Here is a 26,469-nt window from a genome sequence, read left to right as displayed (position 1 = left end):
ACGTGTCAGGTTACCGACCGCAACACGTCGGTCTCACGCAGTGTTACTGCGCAGGCGCAAATGAAGCCCGGAAGCTCTGTGCTCCCTTACACCCTTCCCAAGTCCATGACAGACGAACTGCGCAAGCGTGGGGGACGCCTTGGGCCGGGTTTTCCCAGTGCGCACGCGCACGTTTAGCTTCTCATGTCCTTTCACTTCCTGCTCTTCCTTTCGTTCCTTTCCGGTTCACCCGGCACCTTGGCGTAGCTGTCTTTCCCTGCCTCAGTTTCCGGTGCAGTCGAAGTGCTGGGGGCCGAAGCGGCCTCGGGGGAAGCGCGAGCACCATGGTGAGTGAAGGAGACGGGGGAACTTGAAGACACGAGCCCGCGCGGGATCGGTGGCGAAGCCAAAGCGTCCCTGGAGGCCGGGGCCCTCCCCTCCCCGCGCGCAGTGCTGTGCGGGGCTCAGAGTCGGTGGCCAGGGGCACGATCCCCGAGCGCTTCTGCCGGCGCCCCCCTTGTGTCAGGGCCTGCCCTCTCTCCCCTTCCTGCCTCGGTTTCCTCCTCTGTCGAGGGGCCCTTAGAAAGCTGTGCAGCTGGGTCTGTTCTTCTCCGAGTCCACCAGCCAGGCTTCCTCCGAGGCGAGCCTTCCCCCCAGGGCCAGGGTCCGCTGCATGGAATAGGATTTCTCCCGTCCCTGGGGCTTTTGGGCGGCTGGAAGTCTGCCGACGAGGTTTGAACCCCAACTAATACGGAAAATGGCATCGATAATAAGATAGCATTACCTGACTCGGGGACCTGCCTGTCTGTCGGAATGAGGGCTTTTTAACCGTCCTTCATTGTCTTTGTTTTTTTAATATACCTTGAAGATGGGTCCTCTTGTCACTATGTAGTACATAGTATTGTGTACAGCTGTACACAATTCAGCAAATATTTGTTATTGATAATGCTGCATATATGAAAAGAGATAGGAGCCGAGTAGAGCTAACAGTTTACTGGGGTTGATCAGAAGTGGGATCAAAGATTTAGAGTTAGAAGGGACCTCATAAGGCATTTCATCCAGCCCCCCCTTTTTAGAAATGAGGAAACTGACCTCTAGAGAGATTAAATGATGTGCTAGTAACAGAACCAGGATTTGAACCCACATCCTCTGATTTCCAAATCCATTCTTTCTATTGCATCTTCCTGGGTACCCAGTAACTTTTTGTTGTTCAGTCAGCAAGCATATGTTAAAGGCTACTTTTAAAATGTTGATTTAAAAGTATTTTATAATAAAAATGCACATTTACTAATAGGTCAGGCTGTGGAATAAATGCTGGAGATACAGCATCCGTCTTTCCCCCCAGAAAAAAAAAAGGCTCCCTGCTCCTTAGGAGCTTACGGGCTGATGGAGGAAACATGCAGACATTATGAACTAGCAAGATGTGTGCAGGGTGGGTGGAGATGGTCAGCAGAGGATGGCACCACCATTAAGGGGAATCCAGAAAGGCATCTTGTACAGGTGGTATTTTAGCTGGGATGTGCAGGAAGCCAAAGAAGCTCAGAGACAGACTGGAAGGTCAATTCCAGGCATGAGAATGTCCAGAGTTGAGAGATGGAGTGTCTTGTTTGAGGAAGAGCGAAGAAGTCAGTGTGGGGATTGCAGAATATGTGCGGGTTAGTAAGGTGTAAAAAGACTAGGAGGATGATCTGGGGCTTTGTTGGGCAACAGAACTTTACGTTTAATTCTGAAAGTGGTAGGGGAAGCCAGTGGGATTTATTGAATTGCAAAGAAGATAACATGGTCATGTCTGTGTTTTAGGAAGGTTGGTTGGACAGCTGAGAGGAGGATGGACTTGAGTGGGGGGAGCCTTGTGATAGGCTGGCTGTGATGTGAGGAGGGCCTGCACCAGGATGGTGGCTGGGTCAGAGGAGAGAAAGGGGCCATATATTAGAGATGTGGGCTTGGCAACAGATCGGATGGGAGAGAATGAGCAGTCATGAATGACACCTTGGTTGCCGGCCTTGGGGATTTATTAATTTCAAATAAACTGGGATAGTTAAGGTAAATGGATAAACCAAAATATGTATTGGGCAAATCAGATAAGCAAAAATTAGTTAGAATACAGCAAGCACATTTGTACCTTTTGTGCATATTGGTGGTGCCCTCAACAGTAATAGGAAAGGAAGGAAGGATAACGAGTTCAATTTTGTACATGTTGAATTTAATATGTCTACAGGATATCCAGTTTGAGATGTTCAACAGGTAGTTGGAGATGGGAGGCTAAAGGTTAGCAGAGAGGTTAGGGCTGGATAAATTGATTTGTGATTCATCACCATAGAAATGATAATTGAATCCATGGAAACTGATGAGGTACCAAGAGGGAAAAAAGATAGTCCTAGAAGATACCCACAGTTAGTGGGCATCACCTGAGTGATCCAGCAAAGGTTGGAGAAAGAATTGGTTATATAGATAGATGAAGAAACAGAATAGAGTGGTGTCCTAAAAACCTAGAGAATATGAAGGAGAAGAGGGTGATTGACCATGTCAGAGGCTACAGAGAGGAAAGGACATTAGATTTGGTAATTAAAAGAGCATTAGTAACTTTGGATGCAGCAGTTTTGTTTGAAGGATGTGACTAAAAGCCAGACTGTAGAGAGTTAAGAAGAAATGGAGGTACCTAGTTTTTCAGATGTCCTTCTTAGGGAGTTTGGCCACAAAGGGCAGGAGAAGTACGGACTGATAGCTATCATCACATTATGGACTGAGGAAGGCTAGACCAACATTATACACCCTATTCCACAATACATTCTGAATGGATGCTAGACCTTACTATAAAGGTTGTACTATAAAAAAATTAGAAGAGAAGCAAATCACATATCTCCCACAGCCTTGGAAAGGAACTGTATTCTTAACCAAACCTGGGATGGAGGCAATTAAAAAAGAGAAGAGATAACTAATTACATGAAACGGAAAGCTTCTACACAGACAAAATTGATATACTTAGGATAAGAAGGGAAACAGTCAAAAGGGAAAAAAATCTTTGTACCCAGTTTCTCTGACAAAAGTTTAGTGTCCAAGACACACAGAATTAATTAACAGAAAAATAGACATAGGTAGATAAATCTATCAATATGTAGTTTATGATTTCTGAAATTAAGAATGAATAGAAAGAAAGAATAAAAATGAATTTTCTCTCCTCACCTTCCCTCATCATTTAAATGCTAAACTTTGTGATATTGAGCATAATTTCAGTAGGAATTCAAAGTGTGAACTAGAAGTGGTAGCAGGGAAGGTTTACAAAGGCAGGGGAGGAGAAGATCCAAAAGGGGAAAGAAGCTTGAATACCTGACAACAGCTCACTTCACTATTGCCACTACTGGGCAGTTTTGTACTTTCATTCTCTAGGGCACTTCGATTCCCTTTTGGAAATCTTGTGTTGGAGAAATAGAGTATAGTATTAAATTACAAATTTCTTGAATACCATTCTACTCTTTACTATTTTGTAATAATTCTGAAGTTCCTTATTTAAGAATCCTTTTTCTCACTGTTCACCCTGGTGGTCAGTCTGGATGCTAGAGTGAGTTCACTCCTTGATTTTGTTACTTTATCATTTTGATTCACAAGTTCAGTGGATCCTATTTTCTGTTTGCATTTGTGCACCCTTGTTGTATTATGCCAAACTGCATTCAGCTAAGCAATATATTAAATAAATATGGACAATCTTTCTTCTCTCCATAGGCTCGAAATGCAGAAAAGGCCATGTAAGTACCAACTTTTTTCCAAATTGAAATATCCTTCTGGAACTTGTTTGTACTATAGTTGTCGTTTTAGATTATGAGAGCTTTGAGAATCATTATCTTTAATAAAGCCCTTTGTATACTAGTTAAACCAGCCATCAAAGCAGATTTATCTCCCATCCGTTCCTAAATTCACTAGCATGTTCTTTTCATCACTATTTCTATTTAATGTTTAGTACACAGCCAGCAGAATTATAGTGGATAGCAGTGCCTTTCACTTTCAAGGGAAAGCATTTATAAAGAGTGGGAATTCCTGGAGTGGCTACTCAAGATCAAATTATTCAAGGTTATTCTTATTACCAGAAATAGAGAGGTACAAACCCAGTAAAGGCTATAAAGCTACCTTGTTCCTCATAATAACTCTTAGTTGTGTAAATTTGTGACCTTTAAAATAAAGATACTACTCTCTGGAGTGATGGTCATCCAAGTGCCAGAATAAACACAGAAGTCCTGACATCATGAAATGCCCCACAACTACCTTCTTGCCACTGCTTAGTCACTGTACATTTTTTTAGTCGTTATGTGCTTGAGTAATTTAGACTCTGATGCCAATTTAGCGGTATCCACTTAACTTTGAAAGTAAACTCATGGAATTTCCTCTTCTAATTTTAGGACAGCCTTGGCGAGATTTCGCCAAGCTCAACTTGAAGAAGGGAAAGTTAAGGTTGGTTTACATTATTTTTATTTTTTAAATTTGAATGTGTTACAAATAAATTCCAATAGTCTTCTCTCTTGGGTCACATTTGGCATTCACTGCTCCAGAATTCCTATGTGGTCCCTACTGTATTCATAATATTTGAAGGTCTTATGGGTCCTTATATTTGAGTTTCAGTTTCTGATACCATCCGTAACTAAAGAGCTAGTTAAGAATAAAAAATTACCAAATGTGATGAGATCTATGGTCCAATCAGCCCACTATTCTATCTCTCGTGGTAGCAGTAAATGGCCATGGTGACTTTAACCAAAATATACTTTAAAAGAAACCCCAGGCATCCCTCCTTCCTCCAGGTAAAGCTGGTGGGAAATGAGGTTAAGGAAAGAGAAGAAGCTCAAAAACATAGACCAAAACATCTAAATCAGACGCACCTGAAATGAGTGCAGTAAGCCAGGCCGAGGACAAGGACCTTTTGCTTAAATAGATTTGGAATTGCCAAATGTGGAGGAGGCTCCCCACAATTGTAGCCACTTATTAAGTTCATAGGAGTTTTGGAATAAGTGCAGCATCAACATGGATATTTTCCTCCCATTCAGGAACGAAGACCTTTTCTTGCCTCTGAGTGTAATGAGCTACCAAAAGCTGAGAAATGGCGACGACAGGTGTGTTTGATGTAGATGAGTATTTGTTTGTCACATAACTCAGCAGCTAGTGGTTCTATCCAGAATGAATGTGGAGGTTATGGGTATGTGCTAGTAACAACACTTTAGTGTCTCAATGATATTTCAAAGTTCTTAGCATTCCCCCTCATTTTACAGATGAGAAAACTGAGGCCCAGAAAGTTGATGGGAGACCTCGTTTTTATTCAGTTCTGTGGTCTGATGTGCTGTTCTTTTCACTGCTTACAGCCCTGGTTATATGACTTAATTCTGGAATATTGTTCCTCTTTCCTCCACTAACATCTTACTTCAATGTTATCTTAAGACGTTGAGGTGACTCTGAATTCTAAAGATTATGTCTCTTGGAGCACACATTTTTCTGGTCCTAACAGCCTAGAAGGACTGCACATTGGCCCAGTTGCAAATTGTGTCTGTTATCCGTTGAGCATCCTAACTAAATTTAAAGAAGACTCACCAACTAGATGATTTATTTTTTTATTTACTTATTTTACTATTTATTTATGTCATAGTAACTCACAAAAATTGTCTGCTAGCCTAAGGCAGTAGTATGCTTCATTGGAAAGATACACATCCATACCAATGAAATCCTGAAAGTATTGTTAGTATTTCATTACTCTTGATTTTTCTATTCTAGGTAGTGATTTTTAAAAAAATTATAATTTAACCTGAAAATTGGCACAATTTGAACAAAAACCTGCATTTTCCAGTTTGAGGGATTAAAGTTATCTTTCTATGCAGTATCAAAACTATGCAAAAATATTTTTGTTTGTTGCAGATTATTGGGGAAATCTCAAAAAAAGTGGCACAAATTCAAAATGGTAAGCTAGATTTTATTTTTCATTCATCACATTTATTTAGCACTGGCAGAGGCCTGTAATAAGCACTGGAAATGCAAAGGGGAAAAACAGATTGTCTCTTCAGAGAGCTTGCATTTTAGTGTGAGAGAAGATAACTCTAAGTATAAGTTAATGTGTTTTATTCACTGTTCCTCACAGTTGGGTTCAGGTTGGGTACACAGGGGTTTAAACAAATGAGTGCACAGACCCAGAGGAGAGAGTATGTGAAAAGGCAGTGGGAATAATCCAACTGGAGAATATGTATTTTCCCTGGTTTGGAGAGTAAAATCAGTCAGTCGATAGCCATTCAATAATTGCCCTGTTGCTGGGGTCCCAAAGAAAAGCAAAATGTGTTTGAATCAAATTAGGTTTGTGTTATAGGTGGATCCCAGTGTGGCCTGACTTGCCAGCTGAATATCCTCTTGTCTTATCTGAGTTTACTGGTTGTTTTGAACAAGATTTTGAATTCCAAATTTTCTCTCCATCTCTCCCCTTCCCCCACCCCAAGAGATTATGCATTCCAATTACCCCTTCCCCCAGTCTTCCCTCCTTTCTATCACACTTCTCCCTTCTCTCATTCCCTTCCCCTCTATTTTCTTGTAGATAGATATTTACACCCCATTGCCTATATATCTTATTTCCCAGTTGCACATAAAAACAATTTATAATATTTGTTTTTAAAAAACTTTTGTGTTCCAACTTCTCTCCTGTCTTCCCTCCCCACACATCCTCACTGAGAAGGCTTGTAATTCGTTATAGGTTATACATGTGTAGTTATGCAAAAGACTTCCATAAAAGGCATGTTGTGAAAGACTAACTACATTTCCCTCCATCCTATCCTGCCCCCCATTTATTTTATTCTCTCTTTTGGCCCTCTCCCTCCTCAAAAGTATTTATTTCTAATTACCCCTTCCTCCTATTTGCCCTCCCTTCTATCATCTCCTCCACTTGCCCCCTTCTCCCCAAATTGAGTTTGCATGTTATTCCCTCATTAAGCCAAATTCGGTGAGAGTAAGGTTCACTCTTTTCATCTCACCTTGCCTGTCTTCTCTTCCATTGAAAAAGCTTTCTCTTGCCTCTTATGTGAGAGACAATTTTATTGGGGGAAGCTTTTAAAAAAAATTATAATAGAACTAAAATTCTTAATGTTTTTATTTTTAGCTGGTTTAGGTGAATTCAGAATTCGCGACCTGAATGATGAAATTAATAAACTCCTAAGAGAGAAGGGACACTGGGAAGTTCGGATAAAGGAGCTGGGAGGTCCTGATTATGGAGTAAGTGAAATGAAATTAATGGAATTTGTTGAAAAAGCATATCTTGGATAAAGAAAATTCACAGAAAGGATGAAAAGAATAACTTCCTAAATTGTTACTTATAATGACCTTTTGATGTAATATTTTTAAAAGTCCCCCTTCAGCATTTGAAATTCATTGAATTCATACAACCCAAGAAAAGTGATGGGCTCTCATATTTCATCAAGATGCTTACCAAGCTCAGTGCTTCTAGGATCTGGACCCTCTCCCCATATCCTGTCTTAAAGAGCCAGCAGTAGTTGCCCGAAGGACTTGAATTTGACCGTGGGGTTTATTGCTTTGAAGGCAGCAGCTGTGGGCATCTTGGGTGGATGAATCAGTGGTTCAGTTCTAAACTGGCAAATGTCCATGATGGCTTTTCCTTTAGAGTGGCAAAGTGAAAGTAAGCACCACCAGTAACATATTAACTACAACAGTACGCTCTTGTCCATATCCAGTGCCTTCTACCAATCATATGACGTAAGACTCAAGGCCCTTCGCTGTTCTGATTGATCTCCTCTTCCAGTTTGTCAGTGGACACTTCCAACTTGTCAGTGTCTTTCTTAAACCATGGCACCTATAACGGCACATGGTATTTCAGGTAAGACCTGACAAAGGCAGAGTATAGTGAGACTGTCACCTCCTGGTTCCTGGAAACCATGCTTCTCATAATGTAGCCAAAGGGTAAATGAGCTGTATCAAACTGCTGGTTTGAGCTTGCAGTCCATTAAAGTCCCCAGATCTTTTTCAGAATGCCTCCTGTCTATCTGTGGCTCCCCTCTCTTATTTTTTTTGTACCCAAGTAACTTCATATTTATCTTTCTTGAATTTCATCTTACTAGATTCAGCCCAGACAGCTTTTCAAGATTTCGGATGCTAACTGCGATTCAGTGTTGGCTACCCTTCCTAGCTTTGTGTCATCTGCAAATTTGGTGAACAATCTAGACCTTTGTCTGAGTCATTGATCCAAGCACGGATCTCTGGGGTATTCCACTATAGACTTCCTGCCTTGTTGACATTACACCATTAACAATTACTCTTTGTATTTGGCCATCCAGCTAGTTCTGAGGCCCTCTGATTGCATTATTTTCTGATCCATTCTCAGATTTCTCTTCATTTCTAATAAATCTTTTGCCTTTTGTCTATTTCTTATCTCTCCATCTTCTCTATAAGAATATTATCAGGTATTAAAAGTTCTGCTGAAATCTAGGTAAACTATATTCATGGCATTTCCCTCATCTTCTGGTTTAGTTTTCTGTCAGAAGTGGAAATGAGATTAGTCTGACCTGGTCTGTTCTTCATAAAACTTTGTTGGCTCTTTGTAATCATAGTCCCTTTATAGCTAGCTAGCTCTTTGATGGTCTATTCTAGAGTTTCCCTAGGATTCAAGGTCAGATTCACTAACCTGTAGTTGGCAAATTCTCTTCTCTTTTCATTTGTAGAACATCTCCACCCTTACTAATACTTCTGTTTTTCATGATTTTTCAGTTACCACCAACTTGGCAATCACATATGTCAGCTTTGAAGACCAGAAGGCCTCTTTCATCCGGGCCAGTTGGGCGTTCTCTTCCAGCTGTCTCCTGAGTAACTTGGGCAGCAGCTCACTGTTACTTTTTGTTGTTGTTGTTCTGTTGTAGTGTCAAGAAAGGGAAGACAAACAAAATGAGAATTGAGCACTTTCCTTTTCCTTTGTTGTCAGTCTTCATCATCCCATTTACTCCCAGAAAAGGTCCTATCCTTTCTTTGACTCCCCTCCCCCATCCCCCAATATAGTTAAAACCCTTTTAACCCTTTTTTTGTCGCCATTTGCTTTCCTCACTACCTGTAACTCGTTCTCAGCCTTAGGTTACCTGACACCATTTTTATAGGACTATGTCATGCTCTTATATTCTTTTTGTGTTACTTGGCCTTGCTTCCATCTTCTGGATATTTCTTTTTTTAAACCTAAATTGGCTGTTGAGTTCCATACACATCCACATTGATCTCTTCGGATAAAATTTTTTTCCTTTTCATTGGAATTGATAACCCTTTATGTCTTCAGAATATCGTTCTTGAGCATCTACCATCCCTTGGGGCTAATTTCACTGAAGTATTTTACTCCATGGGATCTTACCTGTCTTTCTTTTGAACTCTTTGAAATCTGCTTTCCCCAAATCTAAGATACATGTCAGATTGCCCCAATTTTTTCTCCTTCTCTATCACAAACTCTGGAATGGAACAGGCACTTCCCTGCCAAGGTTCCTATCAATTCTACCTCAGCAGCCAGTACCTTCTTGTTAGTAAAGGTCAGGATAGAATTTTCCCTTCTTGGTTCCTCCACTTTTTAAAGGATGAAATTATCTTCAAGGCAAGTCAAGAGATTTTTAACAGTTCTGCCTTTGGTAGAAAGAGAGCTCCAGCAAATGTCTGGATAATTGAATAATGAGGATAATCCCTCATCACTACTATATGCATGCTTTTGTGCCAGGCTTATGATTTATTATCCAAACTACTCATCTATTTCCTTTTTCTGTCCATGTGGTCTGTAGTGTATACTTATGACGGTCCCTTCTATTTCTCTCTCTTTTGACCATTACCTAAATATTATCCCACTCTTACTATGTTTTCTCCTTTTTTTCCTGATTTTCCATACATGAATACACATATGCTACCATCCTCTCCCCATTCTCACTACTTTTTTTTTCTGACATTTCTTTTTATTTTGGAAAAAATATACCCATCCAAAGCCATAGTCCAGTCATGGATTTCATCCCGCCACTCCAAATCTCATTGATACCCATGTCAGATATGCCCCTTTGTATTGGGTCCTTGAGTTCAATTTATTTGTTGCCTAAACTTTAAGCATTTGAGTACATGCTTAAGAGCCTGTGGGCTTTTACTACTTTTTTCTTGTATTTTTTTGCCTTCTTGTTAATATCTTAGCTGCTGTTCCTTTTTAGTTACTCCCTATAATGTCCATCTTGGGTACTCTACAAAGATGATGTTCTCCCTCCACCATCCTTTTTGTTTAAGTTCTGTTGATTAGATTGCAAAACACCTAGCAAATACATTCTCACCAGCATTTGATATATACAGGGATCACTCAGTCCTGTACCTCTTTCTTGGACACTACCAACTAAGCCACAGCTATTCACATCCCAAATTAATTTTTTTTTTCTTCTGTCTGCCTTACTTTAAGTGGGTAAAATTGAGGAAAAAACAACCTATTTCCTTAAGGCCTTCAGTTTTTTGCTCAAGACTTAATACTTTTAAAAGTCCTTTCTGGAACTGTCCTTTGTACCAGTATCAGTTACCATGAGTGGGGAGTTGTCATCTGTTTTGATAATTCTAGGAAGTTTCTTTAGAATGTCTTGGATACATGCCATAGGAATATGATAGACCTCTCTATTGTTGTTAACAGCTGGACAAATAATTGCTTTAAATACCCCTAATTATCACCAATTACTACCGCTCTGATCTCTTTTCCCTGACATCTCACTTGATAGTGTCTGTGGCTTTGCTGTAGCCTTCTTGGGAGGATGAGCTGCTTCTTTTTCCTTGAAATATCCAGCTCTTTCCTCTTTATGAAAACCCTTCTCTCCTTCCCTATCTTTCTATGGTCAGATCTCCCCTCCTTCACCTCAGAACCCTTTTCCTCTATTAAAGTTGTGATTCTGTTTCCTTTAGAAATCTTTGTTCTGCCTAACAGTTTGGGGGGGGGAGGGAGCATTTTTCTTGATCCTTTACTTTCTCTGGGATGTAGATGAGCCCCCATTCACAGCCCCAAAGGGTCACACAGCTGGGCATAAGTGGAAATACCGCAGACTCTGCAGTGGTTAAGATCTTCAGCCTTGTATCTTAAAATTACCTGTTGTCCTTACACCTTATCCCTGAGTGCTTGCTTAGAAATTTCTACAGCCCGTTATTAATTTTTAAAAATTAAAACTATTTAAAACCAGTTTGTCCCTTTACCAGTGCACTTTGTCACTTAACTCTGTTGTTTTTCTGCTTACCTTCTCTGACCTGTCTGGCCTAGCCTTGTCAACTGGCTTCTCCTTATCCTCAGGCATCATTGCTTAATGCTTTTTTATCCTCCTTCATTCTTTTGTAGTCCCTTAGTTGTCTTTGATTTTTGGCCTCCTAAAAAATTTTCTTCAGTTTCTTCTCTGCAGATTAAACCTCCATCATTGGTCCATATCTTCTCCAGGTTCACCTTCTGATTTCCTTCTCTTCTGACTCAAGTCCTCTTTTCACCTTTCTCCTCTTGTAACTTTCTCCTAAAAGCCAGGGATAAAGATACAGAGATAAAAGAAATACATAATATTTTGCCATTTCAGAGTCTTATCACTTCTTGAACAAATGGGGTGTTTTGAAAAAGTGACTTTACAGGAACTTAAAGTAGGTAGAAAAGAGTTTGCTGTGGCCCAATAAATTGTGTCTTGGTTATGCCATACATCTCTTTTTAGGGGTCTGGCACTTTAAATTTAATGGATATATATTAATCACTTTGTATGTCACAGGCTTCATGCTGGTGCTCAGTGTACAAAGACAAAAGCATAGACAGTCTTTGTTTGCAAGGAGCTTCCAGTCTACATACCTTTCCATGTCAGGATCTAAGTTTATCTCTTGTGATTCGACTTCATAAACATTAGGGCAAAAGGACCTTCTTTTAGACTTCTCTTAATGAGGCTTTTTCTTGTCTTTCTTTTTTCTTTTTTTAATATAAGAAAGTTGGCCCTAAAATGTTAGATCATGAAGGGAAAGAGGTTCCGGGAAATCGAGGTTACAAATACTTTGGAGCAGCTAAAGATCTACCAGGTGTCAGAGAGCTTTTTGAAAAAGAACGTAAGTACCTTTATACATACTTTGTACGATGTTATTGTAACTCGAGTTCCAATATTTGGGATTCTTTAGTTCCAGTATAGGATTTAAAATAGAGTCTGAGTTTATTTTCACTTCTCAGCATTATATGTCTAAATTCTTTAGTTTGTACTTCAGTTTGCACAATTATGTGAGTTTAAAAGCAAAAAGGAAAAAAGCAATCATATCTTAGTGCTAGTTGTTTTCAAGTTGTGAGTTGGATTAAGAAGGCAGCCTGCTGTACTGGGAAGAGCTTGGGAAGCAGACTTTTTTGAGTCTGGCTTAGGACCCAGAAGATGTAAGGCCTGGCTCATCCCTCTATTTGGGCAAAAATTTCCTCATCTGAAAAATAATGGGGTCAGGACTTTACGATCTCATAAGTCCCTTCTGGCTTTAAAATGCTGTAATTTTATAATTCATGTGGTTACTCGTTTCCTAAATTCTTTTTTATAGGTTTGGATATTTTTTTCCTATAGGGTATTAGGGAGGGAGTGGGGGAGATAGAGAAACAGTGGGAGGATAATTGTAGTTTGGTATAATTCATATTCCATTAGATTGTGAGCAGCTTGAGGGCAGCTCCTTTTTTTGTATCCTCAGTGCTTAGCCTAGTGCTTGGCACATACTAGATGATCATTAGTAAATGCTTATTGATTAACAGTGCTTCAAATATTTTATGGGTCTGGGTATACCCCTTACTAAAACATATCATAAAATGTTCCATAATTTAATAGATGACCTTCCCAAGTTGTAACTTATAAAATTCATCCCCCTTTAGCTTGACCTAGTGCTGAGATTTTTCAAGTTTTCTCCCCCCGCCCAACCCCTGTGCCGTAGTACTGGAGGGCTAGAATGTTTATTAAGCTTTAAGCTATTATAGAAACCAGGCGTGTCAGAGGAAAGGGTAGGTGTTGAATCTTAGTTTATTAGTAAATACTTGTTCTGTATTGTAATATAGGATTAAAAGTTGGAAAGGACCTTAAGTCTTATCTGACCCAAGTTCTCAGGTATCAGATGAGGAAACTTCATCCCAGAAAGATTAGAGGCCTTGTAGATTTCCACTCCAGTGTCTGCTTTGATTGAAGAGAAGTACAGAATCAGCCGGTCAGCCCTGATTAAGTACCTGCTGTGTGTAGCATCCACCTGTATCTGACTGGAGTTATCTAAGGGCCAGTTAGAAAGACAGACTGTGAGACCAAGTTTATAGAATACTACGTTATGTCCTGGAAATTTAGTGTGAACAAAATGTTGATATTTCTTAGCAGTTAGGGGTTTTATTTGTACATAACAAGGTGACTTTGTGGCTGTTGGTTGTTTTAGCTCTTCCTCCTCCAAGGAAGACTCGAGCTGAACTCATGAAAGCTATTGATGCTGAATACTATGGTTACCGAGATGAAGATGATGGCATTTTGGAACCTTTAGAGCAGGAGCATGAAAAGAAAGGTAAATAAATCGATGGCCATTTGAACAGCATCTTTCTATTCTGTTTTTAATACTTCATTTTAGCATTAATGTTTTAAAAGATTTTGAGTTCCAAATTATCTCCCTTCCAGCCCCTCTCCCAGCCATTGAAAAGGCAAGCAGTATAACATCAGTTATGCATGTGAAGTTATGCAGAATACATTTCCAGGGGGATGTGAAGGATTTTAGGCTCCCAATTCAGATGAGGAGATTTGAGAACAGATAGGACACATTTATGAAGTTAGAATCAGATAGCTTCCTGCTTTGTTTTAGGGATAAAAGGAAAAGAAAGTGAGAAGCAATGAAAGCTGCACAGGTGTATAGGATAGTAGACAATCATTGTTTCAGGTGTGCGTCTTCCAGCGTCTGACTCTTAAGTTGCTTGGCCTGCCAGGAATCATGTGACCTTAGCTTATTCTTTCAAGTGAGTGTCAAAGAGCCTCAAATAGAGGTTCTTAGAACTTTTGCTCTTGGAATTCTACATCTGAATGTTAACTCCTATTCTGTCAGGGATGGAGAGAGAACTTTTTTTTTTTTAATTTAACTTTTAACATTTATTTTCACAAAATTTTGGGTTACAAATTTTCTCCCCTTTTCTCCCCTCCCCCCCCCCCAAACCCAAGCATTCTAGTTGCCCCTGTGACCAATCTGCTCTCTCCTCTATCTTCCCTCCCTGCCCTTGTCTCCGTCTCCTCTTTTGTCCTGTAGGGCCAGATAGCTTTCTTAACCCCTTAACCTGTATTTCTTATTTCCCAGTGGTAAGAACATTACATTTGATCCTAACACTTTGAGTTCCAACTTCTTTAGCTCCCTCCCTCTCCACCCCTTCCCCTTGGAAGACAAGCAATTCAATATAGGCCAAATCTGTGTGGTTTTGCAAATGATTTCCATACTAGTTGTGTTGTATAGGACTAACTATATTTCCCTCCATCCTATCCTGTCCCCCATTACTTCTATTCTCTTATGATCCTTTCCCTCCCCATGAGTGTCAACCTCGGATTGCATTCTCCTCCCCATGCCCTCCCCTCCATCCTCCCCCCCACCCTGCTTGTGCCCCTGTCCCCCACTCTCCTGTATTATGAGATAGGTTTTCCTATCAAAATGAGTGTGCATTTTATTCTTTCCTTTCGTGGAATGTGATGAGAGTGGACCTCATGTTTTTCTCTTGCCTCCCCTCTTTATCCCTCCACTAATAAGTCTTTTGCTTGCCTCTTTTATGAGAGATAATTTGCCCCATTCAACTTCTCCCTTTCTCCTCCCAATATTTCTCTCTCACTGCTTGATTTCATTTTTTTTTTAAAGATATGATCCCATCCTCTTCAATTCACTCTGTGCACTCTGTCTCTGTGTATGTGTGCATGTGTGCATGTGTGTGTATGTACTCCCACCCAGTACCCAGATACTGAAATGTTTCAAGAGTTACAAATATTGTCTTTCCATGTAGGAATGTAAACAGTTCAACTTTAGTAAGTCCCTTATGACTTCTCTTTGCTGTTCACCTTTTCATGGTTCTCTTCATTCTTGTGTTAGAAAGTCAAATTTTCTTTTCAGCTCTGGTCTTTTCATCAAGAAAATTTGAAAATCCTCTATTTCATTGAAAGACCATTTTTTCTCCTGAAGTATTATACTCAGTTTTGCTGGGTAGGTGATTCTTGGTTTTAGTCCTAGTTCCTTTGGCTTCTGGAATATCCTGTTCCATTCCCTTCGATCCCTTAATGTAGAGGGTGCTAGATCTTGTGTTATCCTGATTGTATTTCCACAATACTTGAATTGTTTCTTTCTAGCTGCTTGCAATATTTTCTCTTTCACCTGGGAATTCTGGAATTTGGCCACAATGTTCCTAGGAGTTTCTCTTTTTGGATCTCTTTCATGCGGTGTTCTGCGGATTCCTTGAATATTTATTTTGCCCTCTGGTTCTAGAATCTCAGGGCAGTTTTCCTTGATAATTTCATGGAAGATGATGTCTAGGCTCTTCTTTTGATCATGGTTTTCAGGTAGTCCCAGAATTTTTACATTGTCTCTCCTGATTCTATTTTCCAGGTCAGTTGTTTTTCCAACGAGATATTTCACATTATCTTCCATTTTTCGAATCTGCGCTGTATGTTCTGAGATATCTGTCTTTCTCATAAAGTCCTTAGCGTCCATCTGTGCCATTCCAGTTTTGAAAGATCTATTTTCTTCAGTGAGCTTTTGAATCTCCTTTTCCATTTGGCTAATTCTGTTTTTGAAAGCATTCTTCTCCTCATTGGCCTTTTTAACCTCTTTTGCCAATTGAGTTAGGCTAGTTTTCAAGGTGTTAATTTCTTCAACATTTTTTTGGTTCTCCTTTAGCAGGGAGCTGATCTGCTTTTCATGCTTCTCTTTCATCCCTCTCATTTCTCTTCCCAGTTTTTCCTCCCCCTCTCTAACTTGATTTTCAAAATTCTTTTTGAGCTCTTCCATGGCCTGAGCCCATTGGGTGGGCTGGGGCACAGAATCCTTGATTTCTGTGTCTTTGCCTGATGGTAAGCATTGTTCTTCCTCGTCAGAAAGGAAGGGAGGAAGTGTCTTTTCTCCGAGAAAGTACCCTTCAATAGTTTTATTTCTTTTCCCTTTTCTGGGCATTCTCCCCAGCCAGTGGCTTGACCTCTGAATATTCTCCTCACACCCACCTCATCTCCTGATCCTCCCAGCCAGCATTTGGGGACTGAGATTCAAATGCTGCTTCCCGCCTCAGGGCTTTTGGCGGGGGCAGGGCTGCTATTCAATGTGAGAATTAAGTTCAGATGGTCAGGTTGGGACAGGGCCGCCTCTCAGGCACAGTTCCCTCAGGGGGTTTATGCACAGACCTTCCACAATGCATCCAGGCTCCCACCTGCTTGGGGAGCCCCTGTCTGCAGCTGCCTCTCAGCTTCTATCTCCCGGGGGGGCCCGAGCCATGGGGGCACCCCACTCCCCTCTCGACCCGCCAAAGAGACTCTCTCACCGACCCTCGTGACCTGTGGGTGGGGGGCCTTGTGCCGCCGCTGGAGATCCCGTCTCTGAAGCCTGCTTGGATCTGTACCTCTCGGAGCCGCGGCCACCGCAGGTCTGGGCTGGGCTCCGCGTCTGCAGCGCCACGGACCTTTTGCGAGAGGTTTGTAGGTCCCTCTGTGGGTGGAGGGACCCACGTGGCCGCAGGATATCCCATCTCCGTAGCCCGCTCGGTTCTTTTCCTCATGGTGTCGCGGCCACTGCAGGGCTGTACTCAGCTCCCAGTCCCGGCGCCCAGTCCACAGCGCGAAGGACCCCCCGCGAGAGGTTTGCAGGTCTCTCCGGAACAGAAATCTCCCTGGCTCCAATATTCCGTGGCCTCTGGGTGCAGAATTCACCGTGAGTTGGTCCCCTCTAGCCGTTGTGTGGGTTGTGGGTTCGGAGCTATGTGTATGTGCGTCTTTCTACTCCGCCATCTTGGCTCCGCCCCTGAGAACTTTTTAATGCACAAAGATCCTAATGAGTAGAAAGACCTCAGTTCTCAGTGATCAATATTGCTATGTATAAATGCATATGTGTATTTATCAGTTCTTGAGCAAATAATATAAATTCATTTGCATTCCCAGGAGGGAATCGCCCAGTTCTAAAATTCCAAAAAGCCAAGGTAAACTGATGTACTTTATAAGAAAGATCATAGAAACCACAAACTAGACCCTGGAATCAGTCTTGTCAGTCCTGGTTAAATAAACCCTACCGTAACATGGCACTTCTGTTAATGCCTCCTAAGATGGTATTAGGGTTGGGTTGTTTTTTTTTTAATCTCTTGATCTTTAGAATAAGCCTGTAAATTAGCTAGCATAATACCATTTTACAGGTAAGGAAATTACTAGGTCAAATCAGGGGTGGGGAACCTGGGGTCTGGAGGCCACACTTGAGAACCTAGAGGGCTACAGGTTCCTCGCCCCTGGGGCTAAGTTGTTATCCTCCATTGTTAAGTGCTCTGTACTTCTTAAAGTTTTTTCACATCTATTATCTCCTATTCCCATTTGATCCCCATAGGAACAATGTTTCCTATTGCACAGATAAAGAAATTGAGGTCCAGAGGTGTTTGTTTAAAATAAGCGAAGGGGTAGAAGCAGCGGCAGCAGCACCAAGCAGAGGAGGCAGCCGGAGCCGGAACAGGGTGGGTATCATGGCTGGTATCATCACCACCATCGAGGCAGTGAAGCACAAGATTCAGGTTCTGCAGCAGCAGGCCAGTGGTGCCGAGGAGAGGACCGAGTGTCTCCAGGGGGAAGTGAGGGGGAGAAGTGGGCCTGGGAACAGTCTGAGACTGAAGTGGTTTCCTTGAACCATCGGATCCAGCTGGTTGAGGAGGAGCTGGACTGTGCTCAGGAGCGCCTGGCAACTGCTCTTCGGAAGCTAGAGGAGGCAGGGAAGGCTGCTGATGAGAGTGAGAGAGGTATGAAGGTCATTGAAAACCAGGCCTTGAAGGATGAAGAAAAGATGGAGCTGCAAGAAATCCAGCTAAAAGAGGCCAAACACATTGCAGAAGAAGCAGCCAGGAAGTACGAGGAGGTGGCCTGCAAGTTGGTGATCCTGGAGGGGAACTTGGAGCACACATAGGAGTGGGCCGAACTGGCTGAGTCCCATTGCCGGAAGATGGATGAGCAGATCAGACTGATGGACCAGAACCTGAAGTGTCTGAATGCTGCTAAAGAGAAGTATTCTCAGAAACAAGACAATTATGAGGAGGAGATAGATTCTTACCAGTAAACTCAAGGAGGCAGAGACTCGTGCTGAGTTTGCTGAGAGATTGGCAGCCAAACTGTAAAAGACAATTGATGACTTGGAAGATGAACTGAAAGGCACCCAAGAGGAGCACCTCTGCACACAAAGGATGCTGGACCAGACTCTGCTTGACCTGAATGAGATGTCGAAACTCCTTTCCCCCCAGCCCCACCCTGTTGCTGCTCCTTCCACTGATTGACTTGGCTGAAGTGAGCCTACCTGAAGCTGACCTTTACCCTGAAGGCTGCTTTCTACTCTGGGTCCTTGCTTACCCTCTCCTCCTGCCTTCACTCCTACCTCTAGCTCTCCATGTCAGTTTCACCACACTGTCTCCGAAGTTCTCCCAGAGATCCCAGATAGGCGAAGGGCTGAGCACTTTTGGGAAGGACATTTAAGGCAACATGAGCACAGTGCAATAGTGTCTTTAAAAGCATGTTGTATGATGTATACATTTTGTAATGACCTTTTTTGTGGTTCTTGTAGCAACCACTTGTAAGACATTCCAGATAATTCCCCAGCTCCTTGGCTGCGTCTAATTACTTTTCCCTCTTTTGGATGGTAAATCTTTCTACCTAAACAATGCCCCTTCTTCGTAGAAGAGGGAAAGAGGCGTTAGACTGCCCTACTGAGAACCAGACATAACTCAAGAAAAGACTCCACCAAGGGAAACCTTAATATTGCATTCCAAGCACCAGCCAAACCAGAAAGGTCATTCCAGGAGGAGTTTGCCAAAAAAGTGCTGTTCAGGTTTTCAGCTTTAAGGTGTCTCGGGGTGTTGTTTTCTTTCTTTTCCTTTTTCTCTCTTTTAAACATTTAAACATTTGCATTAGTAGCAAACAAGCAAATTACACAGACAAGACCTCTCTGAGACCAAATTGTCTTCCCTCTCCTCATTCACTCGCAGAATGGATCATGTGCCCCCGAAGTTGGGGTGTCTACTATCCCCACTTCACCTTTGAAAAATAATGTTGTTGGGTTTTTTTTGCCACTGATTAGCCAAGTGAAATTCATCTCATTTTTCATTCCTGGGTCTGAAGCTGCTGCCTCTAAAAGTGCCATGTCATTGTGCTTTGTATCTCTCAGTGCTGGAGAAATCTTGAATAGCTTGTGTACAAGACTTTTTTTTTTAATCTATATACATTATTTTTGATGCTTTATTTCTGTCAGGTGGGGAGCACCAGGACACCCCCCCCCATCCCCCCTCAACACCCATCTGGCTGTGAGTGCTCTCTGTCTGTAGTCCATGGGCTGGCAATGTGCTGATCTTTTTCATTTTTTTTTTTCCAAGGTTTCTGTGAGGTCTGTGTTAGGTTTGCATCGATCAGCTTACTGGCTTAAATGTACTCTCCTTTAGTGTGGTCTATTTGGGAGCCAATCTGGAGAAAGGAACCAGTAGTGCAAGTGCTTTGATATTGAAAATGGACACAGTGTCTTTTGAAGTAAAGAGCCAGTCCCTCCGTAAATATAAAGTAAAATCAAACAAGCAAAGGGAAACAAGCGTCCATTGGCCGGCTGCTCTGTGCCGGGCGCGGCGCTCAGCCCTCATAAATATCACCCCAGGTTTTTGAGGTCTTTACATGCTTCCCATCATAGCCATACTCAAAAATATCTCTCCACCCAGGAGTTAGGAGTGATTTGCCTGATTCATTAAGCTAGGATTATAATTCTAATAATAATTGACTGTGATATTAATAACTGATACTTATAGTATTTTAAAATTTGTAAACACACTTCAGGGGAAGGAAATAAGCATTTTTTCCTCAATTATATGTAAACATGTAAACAAACATTTTTGACATTCGTTTTTTTTTTTTAATTTTGAATTCCACATTCTTCCTTCCTCACTTCCCTCTCTCATTGAGAAAGCAGGCAATTTTATGTAGATTATATATGTGCAGTCATGCAAAGTGTTTCCATATTAGCCACGTTGCAAAAGAAAATAGAGACTAAAAACCATAAGAATAATAAAGTTGAAAAAGGATGCCTCAGGCTATATTCAGACTTCATCAGTTCTTTTGGAATAAGCATTTATTAAGCACCTACTATGTGTCAGACACTCTGCTGTGTGCTTCACAAGTATTGCCTCATTTGATCTGACTTTAAATACAAGTTAGATGTCTTGCTTAGAGTCACATGGCTGCCATCAGAGACTGGAGTAGACTGACCCTGGTCTTCTTGGTTTGAATTCCCTGTCCTGTTCCATCCCCCCCCTACCATTCAGGTGAAACCTTTCCCCTGGACAGCTTGGTCACTTGCAGCCTAACTTGAAGGTGCCAGAAGGTGAGAGTAAAGGGAATTTGATTCCATTATCTTTTAGAGAGTTCTCCCCAACATTGGTCATTTGGAACTCTGGGGGTTTGTATACATTCAACATCCCAGGTTCTTCAGTTTCTGCATTAACAGCCTCCATTGAATGGTTGATACTTATCTAAACTGCCACCTTTGGTCAGGACTTCACCTCCAGTTCACCCTCCCAAGCCTGCTCCTGCACAGGCCAATTGGGGTGCTTGAAGTGCTCCCCTTCTTCCTCATGGCTGAGTCAATCCTCCCCTCATTGTGTTCTTCATTCATGTCTCTGATGGTAGCTTCTCCCTTAGTCCACTCACTCCACCTGAGCTCTCCTGTGCTTGGAAGACTGATTTCCTCACGTAGTGAGTTACTCATAAGAGTGTGAGAAAATCAGCCTCCAGTCTTGTTTCTGAGTCCTTTGCGTGTAATTCTGTGGAGATCTGCTCTTTTTTATGCTCATATCTTTTCTTGAAATTTGTTCAGTTATTCTTGTGTTTCTCTCAGTTTTTTAGCAGTACAGCCCCCCATTTTACAGATGATGTAAACGCCTAGATGCCATGACTGCCTGGTGGTCCTTCTCCCCAGCTTGTTCATTTACCACATCATCCACCTAGCACTTACTACAAGGCTTTAAAAATAAATACAGTTGCACTTACTATAAGACTTTAAAAATAAATACAGTTGTTGACTCTTTGAGAATGACCTTTGTTTATTCTGTTTTTAAACAAACCTTAGATCACAGACTCATGTTGTGCTAAAACTGGCAGGTACCCTGGAGAGCATCTCATCTCACACCTTCCTTTGGCAGGGCAGGAGACCAAGGCCAGAAAAGGGGAATAACTTCCTGTGGCTGAGTGGTATGTAAGTGTCAGGGCTAGGGCCAGAACAGTCTCTCATAGGCTGGGCTCCAGAACGCTTGCCCCCTTCTGTATCTGGGTCCTTCACCTCTGGGTCAGCAGGTGGGAAGCATGGATGATACTTGGTCTCTGGAGTTAGGCTTAGCCATCGCAGTCATTGGAGTGCTCAGATCCGTCAAAGCTGTTTGTCTTTAACATGTTGTTACTTCCACTTCTGCTTTCAAATACCTCTCCACTTCTGGTACCCAGGCCACTCTTTCTGCCCTGTGGATACCTTGGGTGACACATTGCTACCTAGCTCTACTTTTTTGCCTCCATCAGAATTTATCCCATTCAGTACATTTAGTAGTTTTGTCAAACTCACTTGGCAGCCTTGGATTTGGAATTAAAGGGATCTGGGTTTGCATCCCAGATCCAACCTTGAACAAGTCACCAAATATCTCTAGGCTTCATTTTGTCCATCTCTAAAACAAAATGAAAAAGCTTGGACTAGATGACCTTCCTTTATAGCTCTAAAAAATCTGGTACTATAATGAGATAAGGGAAAAGGAAATTGGAGCTCCGTGGTCATTGTACCTTTTTTCATTCTACATATATTTTGAGAGTTCAAAAAGGTAATCAGTCGCTTAGCTTCCAGATCTGTTTATATACCAAATTGTTAATATAAAAGGGCAAACCAAGAAAAAGGCAAACTTAAGCATATCTTAAAATTTTTATCTCAGAAACATAAACATTTGAAGTGTAACAGAAACTGAGAGCTCTGTATTCATTCAACAAACATTCAGGATCTATAGGAATGCATACAGCACAGGTAGGTAATGGTCAGGAAAATAAATACCAGTTTGTTAGTGATTGGTGCCCCCTTAAACACTTTTTCATGACTGTTTTCCCACAAGCAGGTTGATAGATACTGAATCACTAAACTGGATAGAATTAGAGCATGTTGACTACAGCATTGTTTTGTGATGTTTTTGTGGTCAGGAAGTTCAGAACAAAGGTGGGCATCGGGCTAGGTGGGCATTCATTCACTTTTCTCTCCCTCCTCCCAGCAGCACAACTACAGAAGATCGTTCTTTTGATTTTGAATAAACTTAAACTTAGAAGGGGGAGGGAATAACACTTGTTCTTGTGTTCAATCAGTCATAGCAGAAGCAGTAGAAAAGTGGAAAGCTGATAGAGAGGCCCGGCTTGCACAAGGTGACAAAGAAGAGGAGGAGGAAGAAATAAACATCTACGCTGTGAATGATGATGAGGTATCGTGGCAAGGGGATGAGCCCGATCACCTTCAGTTCCTGTTTGGTCCCTTTGAGATCACTGTCATTGGTTGTCCAAGAACTGTATTTTTTCATTCTTCGCATGAAAACATTTGGGACCTGTACAACATGAAGCCTTGTCATTAAATCCAGCTGAGCCCATCACCAGAGATGTTGATTACGATTTAAAAGTTTGAGCTGGAAAAAAATCTTGGAAATCATTTAGTCCATTTCTCTCATTTCATAGATGGGAAACGAACCCAGCCCTGAGGAGTAAAATGACTTCTCCAAACAAGGGGAGTGAGATCATATAAAGTCTTTCAGGAATGTCATACACATGTTTTGCGGGATGGATAGGATAAGGTAGAAACTGAAGGCAGAGAGCTCCAGATTCAGTGATGGTAGAAGTCAGCAGACAGGACAGTCAGAGAACAGAACAAGCAAACCAGCTTCTGTGGCTCAGGCTTCATTTATGGAAAGAAGCTTATTTCTGTCCCTATTGGCTGCCTTGATACTGGGAAAGTGAAAAGCCTCAGAAGGCCCAGGACAGCTGAAATTGAGTTCTCCTGCTAGAGAACGCATTGATTCAGAAATGCAGGCCCTGATGGTGAGCAAAGCCCAGGCTTCTGGAGCTCCAGGTACAGCATTTGAAAAAAACAGGGACATCATTTTTCTGGCAGATCTAGTACTTGTAAGGTGAGACAGTAATTGGGGTTAATCAATACTGGGTGCTAACCTACAGGTAGCTGTGTTGAGTGGTTTGTGAAGTATGTTTTCCATTTTCTAGTCCGATGAGGAGAGTGCCAAGGAGAAAGAAGGAGAAGAAGGGCAGCAGAAATTTATTGCCCACGTGCCAGTGCCCTCCCAGCAAGAGGTAAGGAGCAGACTGGTGCAGTTGTGGCCTCAGAGGGAAGAGTTTTCTTTAAAAACATTGTCACCAAATTCCTGAGTCATGTTTGTCACCCAGAGTGCACACAGATCACTCTTTGTTTTCCTTTCCCTCCTGCTCCAAGAACCTCATTTCTCCCCCTTTATCAGCTACTTTCTAAAAAATAATGATAGCCTCTAATGATAGCACTTTCCTCCCAGTGGCCTTCCAAAGGAGGCTGGCTAAGTCGTGGTTTAGGCAGAGGGATTTCTTTTTTGCTTTGGCACCTATTTGGTGATTGCTTACTTACTAAATATTTTTTCAGTGAGTGATTCTGTTATGTAGGAGGTGATTTTGGTGCAGGTCCTAGCTCTGACACTTACTAACTTTGTGACCCACAGGCAAGTCAATGTCCTCCTGTGACTCAGTTTCCTCAGCTATAAAATCATAATATTTCTACTGTCTTCCTCATAGGGTGAAGCAGTAGCAGCAGCAGCAGCAGCAGCAACAGTAGTAGTAGTAGTAGTAGTAGAAACAGCAGCAGCAGCAGCTAGCATTCATACAGTGCTTACTATGTGCTAGACACTTTGTTCCTTGTGACAACTTTAGGAGGTAGGTGCTATTATTACTCCCAATTTATAGGTGAGGAAACGGAGGCAACTTCACCTCTATGTGAAATGATTTGTCTAGGGTCTTCCTGACTCCAAGTCCAGCTGTCATCAGAACAAGAAGCGTCTTGCTTTTCACCCCCATTTTTACCAAACTTCCTGTGAAGACAGTTGCCCTTGGCTCTAGTTCAGATCCTCAGTAAGGATTGCTTAAGTGACTCCTAAGTGTCATGATCTTTCTCAGGGGGCATTTATATGTAAAAGTGTCCAGGTTTTTCTTTTTCATTCTGCTCATGGAAGTCTTCATTTTCTTCCTGTAGTGCAGGATGTTTATTTTTTTGACAGGATTGTATTTTATTGTGTGAAATATTAGGAAGTAACTAAGAAATTATGCTGAAAGAAAAAAAATTTTTTTTCTCGTTCTGATGAATGTAATCTAATGAATTCTAGTTCCACTCAATTAAGTAAACCTTTATTAAAGGCTTTGTGTTAGCACTGGACTACAAAGCCAAAGAAGCCAGACCCTTCCTTCAAGGACCTTGTTCCTTATGGAGGAACTGACTGAATGCAGGAGTATTACAAGATTTGGTGACCTGTTGTGGATGTAGGGTATGAGGGAGAGGAAAGAGTGCCTTTGGTCCCTTTTTGCCCCTTGACCCCTCTCTGTGTCAACACCTCTAAGTAAGCCCATCCTCAGAGGCAAGCGTCAGAGATAGCTGGAGTCATGGGGAAGGAGCCAGTTTCAGGTAGAAATGGCAATGAAGGAGAATTGGGCACTAGAAGAGGGAGCTTTTCCCATGGGAAAAAAGAGGGCTGAGAGAGGAAGCCATTATTTCTGAATAAGATTTGATGAGAATCCAAGGACTTAGGTAGAACATCTGATGAGAGTGCCTCCTTATGTGACAAGTACTGGCCTAGGGAGGTATCCTGTTCCAGTCCTTGGGGTTCCATGTGACACTGTTGACATTGTAGTTCCTCTGCAAACTGAGGAAGTGTGTCACAGTCATTCTAGACATTTGGAAAGGCTATGGGTTAGGGAAGGAAATTGGATTCTGCAGGCTGCTAAATTTATGGATGAAAATTGGCATTTACTAATTCACATGTTTCTGAGGCAGCTGGGCAGTGTGGTGAGTAGATCACTGACTTGTCAGGAAGATCTGAGTGCTAGTGTGGCTACCAGTGTGTGATGCTGAGCATGTCACTTGACCTTTGTCTGCCTCGGTTTCCTCTAAAACGGTGATAATAATAACATCTACCTCCCAGGGTGGTTGTAAGGATCATGTGAGATGATATTTGTAGCATACTTTGCAAACCCTAAAATACTACATAATTGCTAGCTCTTTTTGTTATTAAATAGAGATGATAGTTCAAAGAATTTCAGAGCTGGAAGGGACCTTAGAGATCTTCTGATTCCTCATTTTACAGATGAGACAATTGAGGCAGAAAGGTGACATAAGTGGACCGGTTTGACCATTGATGTAATGTTCCACTTTGCACTGGGATATTTGGCTTTGTGGAGACATAGCTTTTAGCACTTGGCCCTTACACAGAAGAGGCTTGAGGTGCTCACTGGACACAGAGTGACTCTTCCTTATTTCTGTGTTTAGATTGAGGAAGCTCTTGTACGAAGAAAGAAGATGGAACTCCTTCAAAAGTATGCCAGTGAAACCCTCTTGGCCCAGAGCGAGGAGGCAAAGAGGCTTCTTGGATTTTAGGATCTTGGTGTCGCCTGGCCTGGAGGTCCTCAGCGGTCCTACCCATGCTCTCCATCCACCCAGTGTTGTCCACTACCAGATACAAACTGTCACAGCGGATTAAAGGGGGTCCTTCTTCAGGAACTTTCCTGTTAGCTTTGGGGATTGCTTAATAGTAATGTTTTTTCCTTTAGTTCCATCCTTAAGTCATAAGAATCCATTTTTTAAATCCACAAGATGGTCTACAACTGTTTTGGCATATTGCTTGGTATGAGGTTGTTCCTGGTTGGGTTGTTCATATGCTGAACATTTCAGCAATTTATTTTGTATAAATATTTTATTGCTGTATCAATAATTTTGAAGTTTGTAATATCTAATCATTGTGATGTTTTTATTAAATACTTTTGTAGGAAAGTAAATGTGCCGTGTTTTCATGGGTCTGATTTTATTGAAGTTCTCTGTCTTGCCATTGGTATCTCTTGATTCACATCCTCTCTATTCCTTCTCAGTCTCATCTCTTGGATCCTCTTCCTTTTCTCTCTACACTCTCATTTGGTCCTTGGGCTCAGTTATCATCTCTGTGTAGTCGACTCTCACATCTGTGTGTCTGTCTCTAGACCCCAAGTCCTGTTTCACCAG

The 26,469-nt window shown here is 41.7% G+C and overlaps 1 protein-coding gene and 1 pseudogene across 1 annotated transcript; both read left to right on the top strand.

Moving 5' to 3' along the window:
- Positions 1 to 26,249, top strand: ISY1 (ISY1 splicing factor homolog). Its single transcript, XM_072598278.1, has 11 exons — positions 1 to 326; positions 3,700 to 3,722; positions 4,371 to 4,422; positions 5,010 to 5,075; positions 5,869 to 5,911; positions 7,091 to 7,203; positions 11,928 to 12,045; positions 13,378 to 13,500; positions 22,548 to 22,660; positions 23,448 to 23,534; positions 25,744 to 26,249. Exons 1-11 carry the CDS (start codon positions 324 to 326, stop codon positions 25,849 to 25,851), a joined length of 849 nt encoding a protein of 282 aa, XP_072454379.1. The 5' UTR covers positions 1 to 323; the 3' UTR covers positions 25,852 to 26,249.
- LOC140497385 (uncharacterized) lies at positions 17,417 to 18,569 on the top strand (annotated as a pseudogene).
- Positions 26,250 to 26,469: the final 220 nt, after the last annotated feature.

Source organism: Notamacropus eugenii, chromosome 3 (genome assembly GCF_028372415.1).
Source record: "Notamacropus eugenii isolate mMacEug1 chromosome 3, mMacEug1.pri_v2, whole genome shotgun sequence".
Classification (NCBI taxonomy): Eukaryota; Metazoa; Chordata; class Mammalia; order Diprotodontia; family Macropodidae; genus Notamacropus; species Notamacropus eugenii.
Note: the sequence above shows the minus strand (reverse complement) of the source record. Positions and strands in the feature narration are given on the sequence as shown.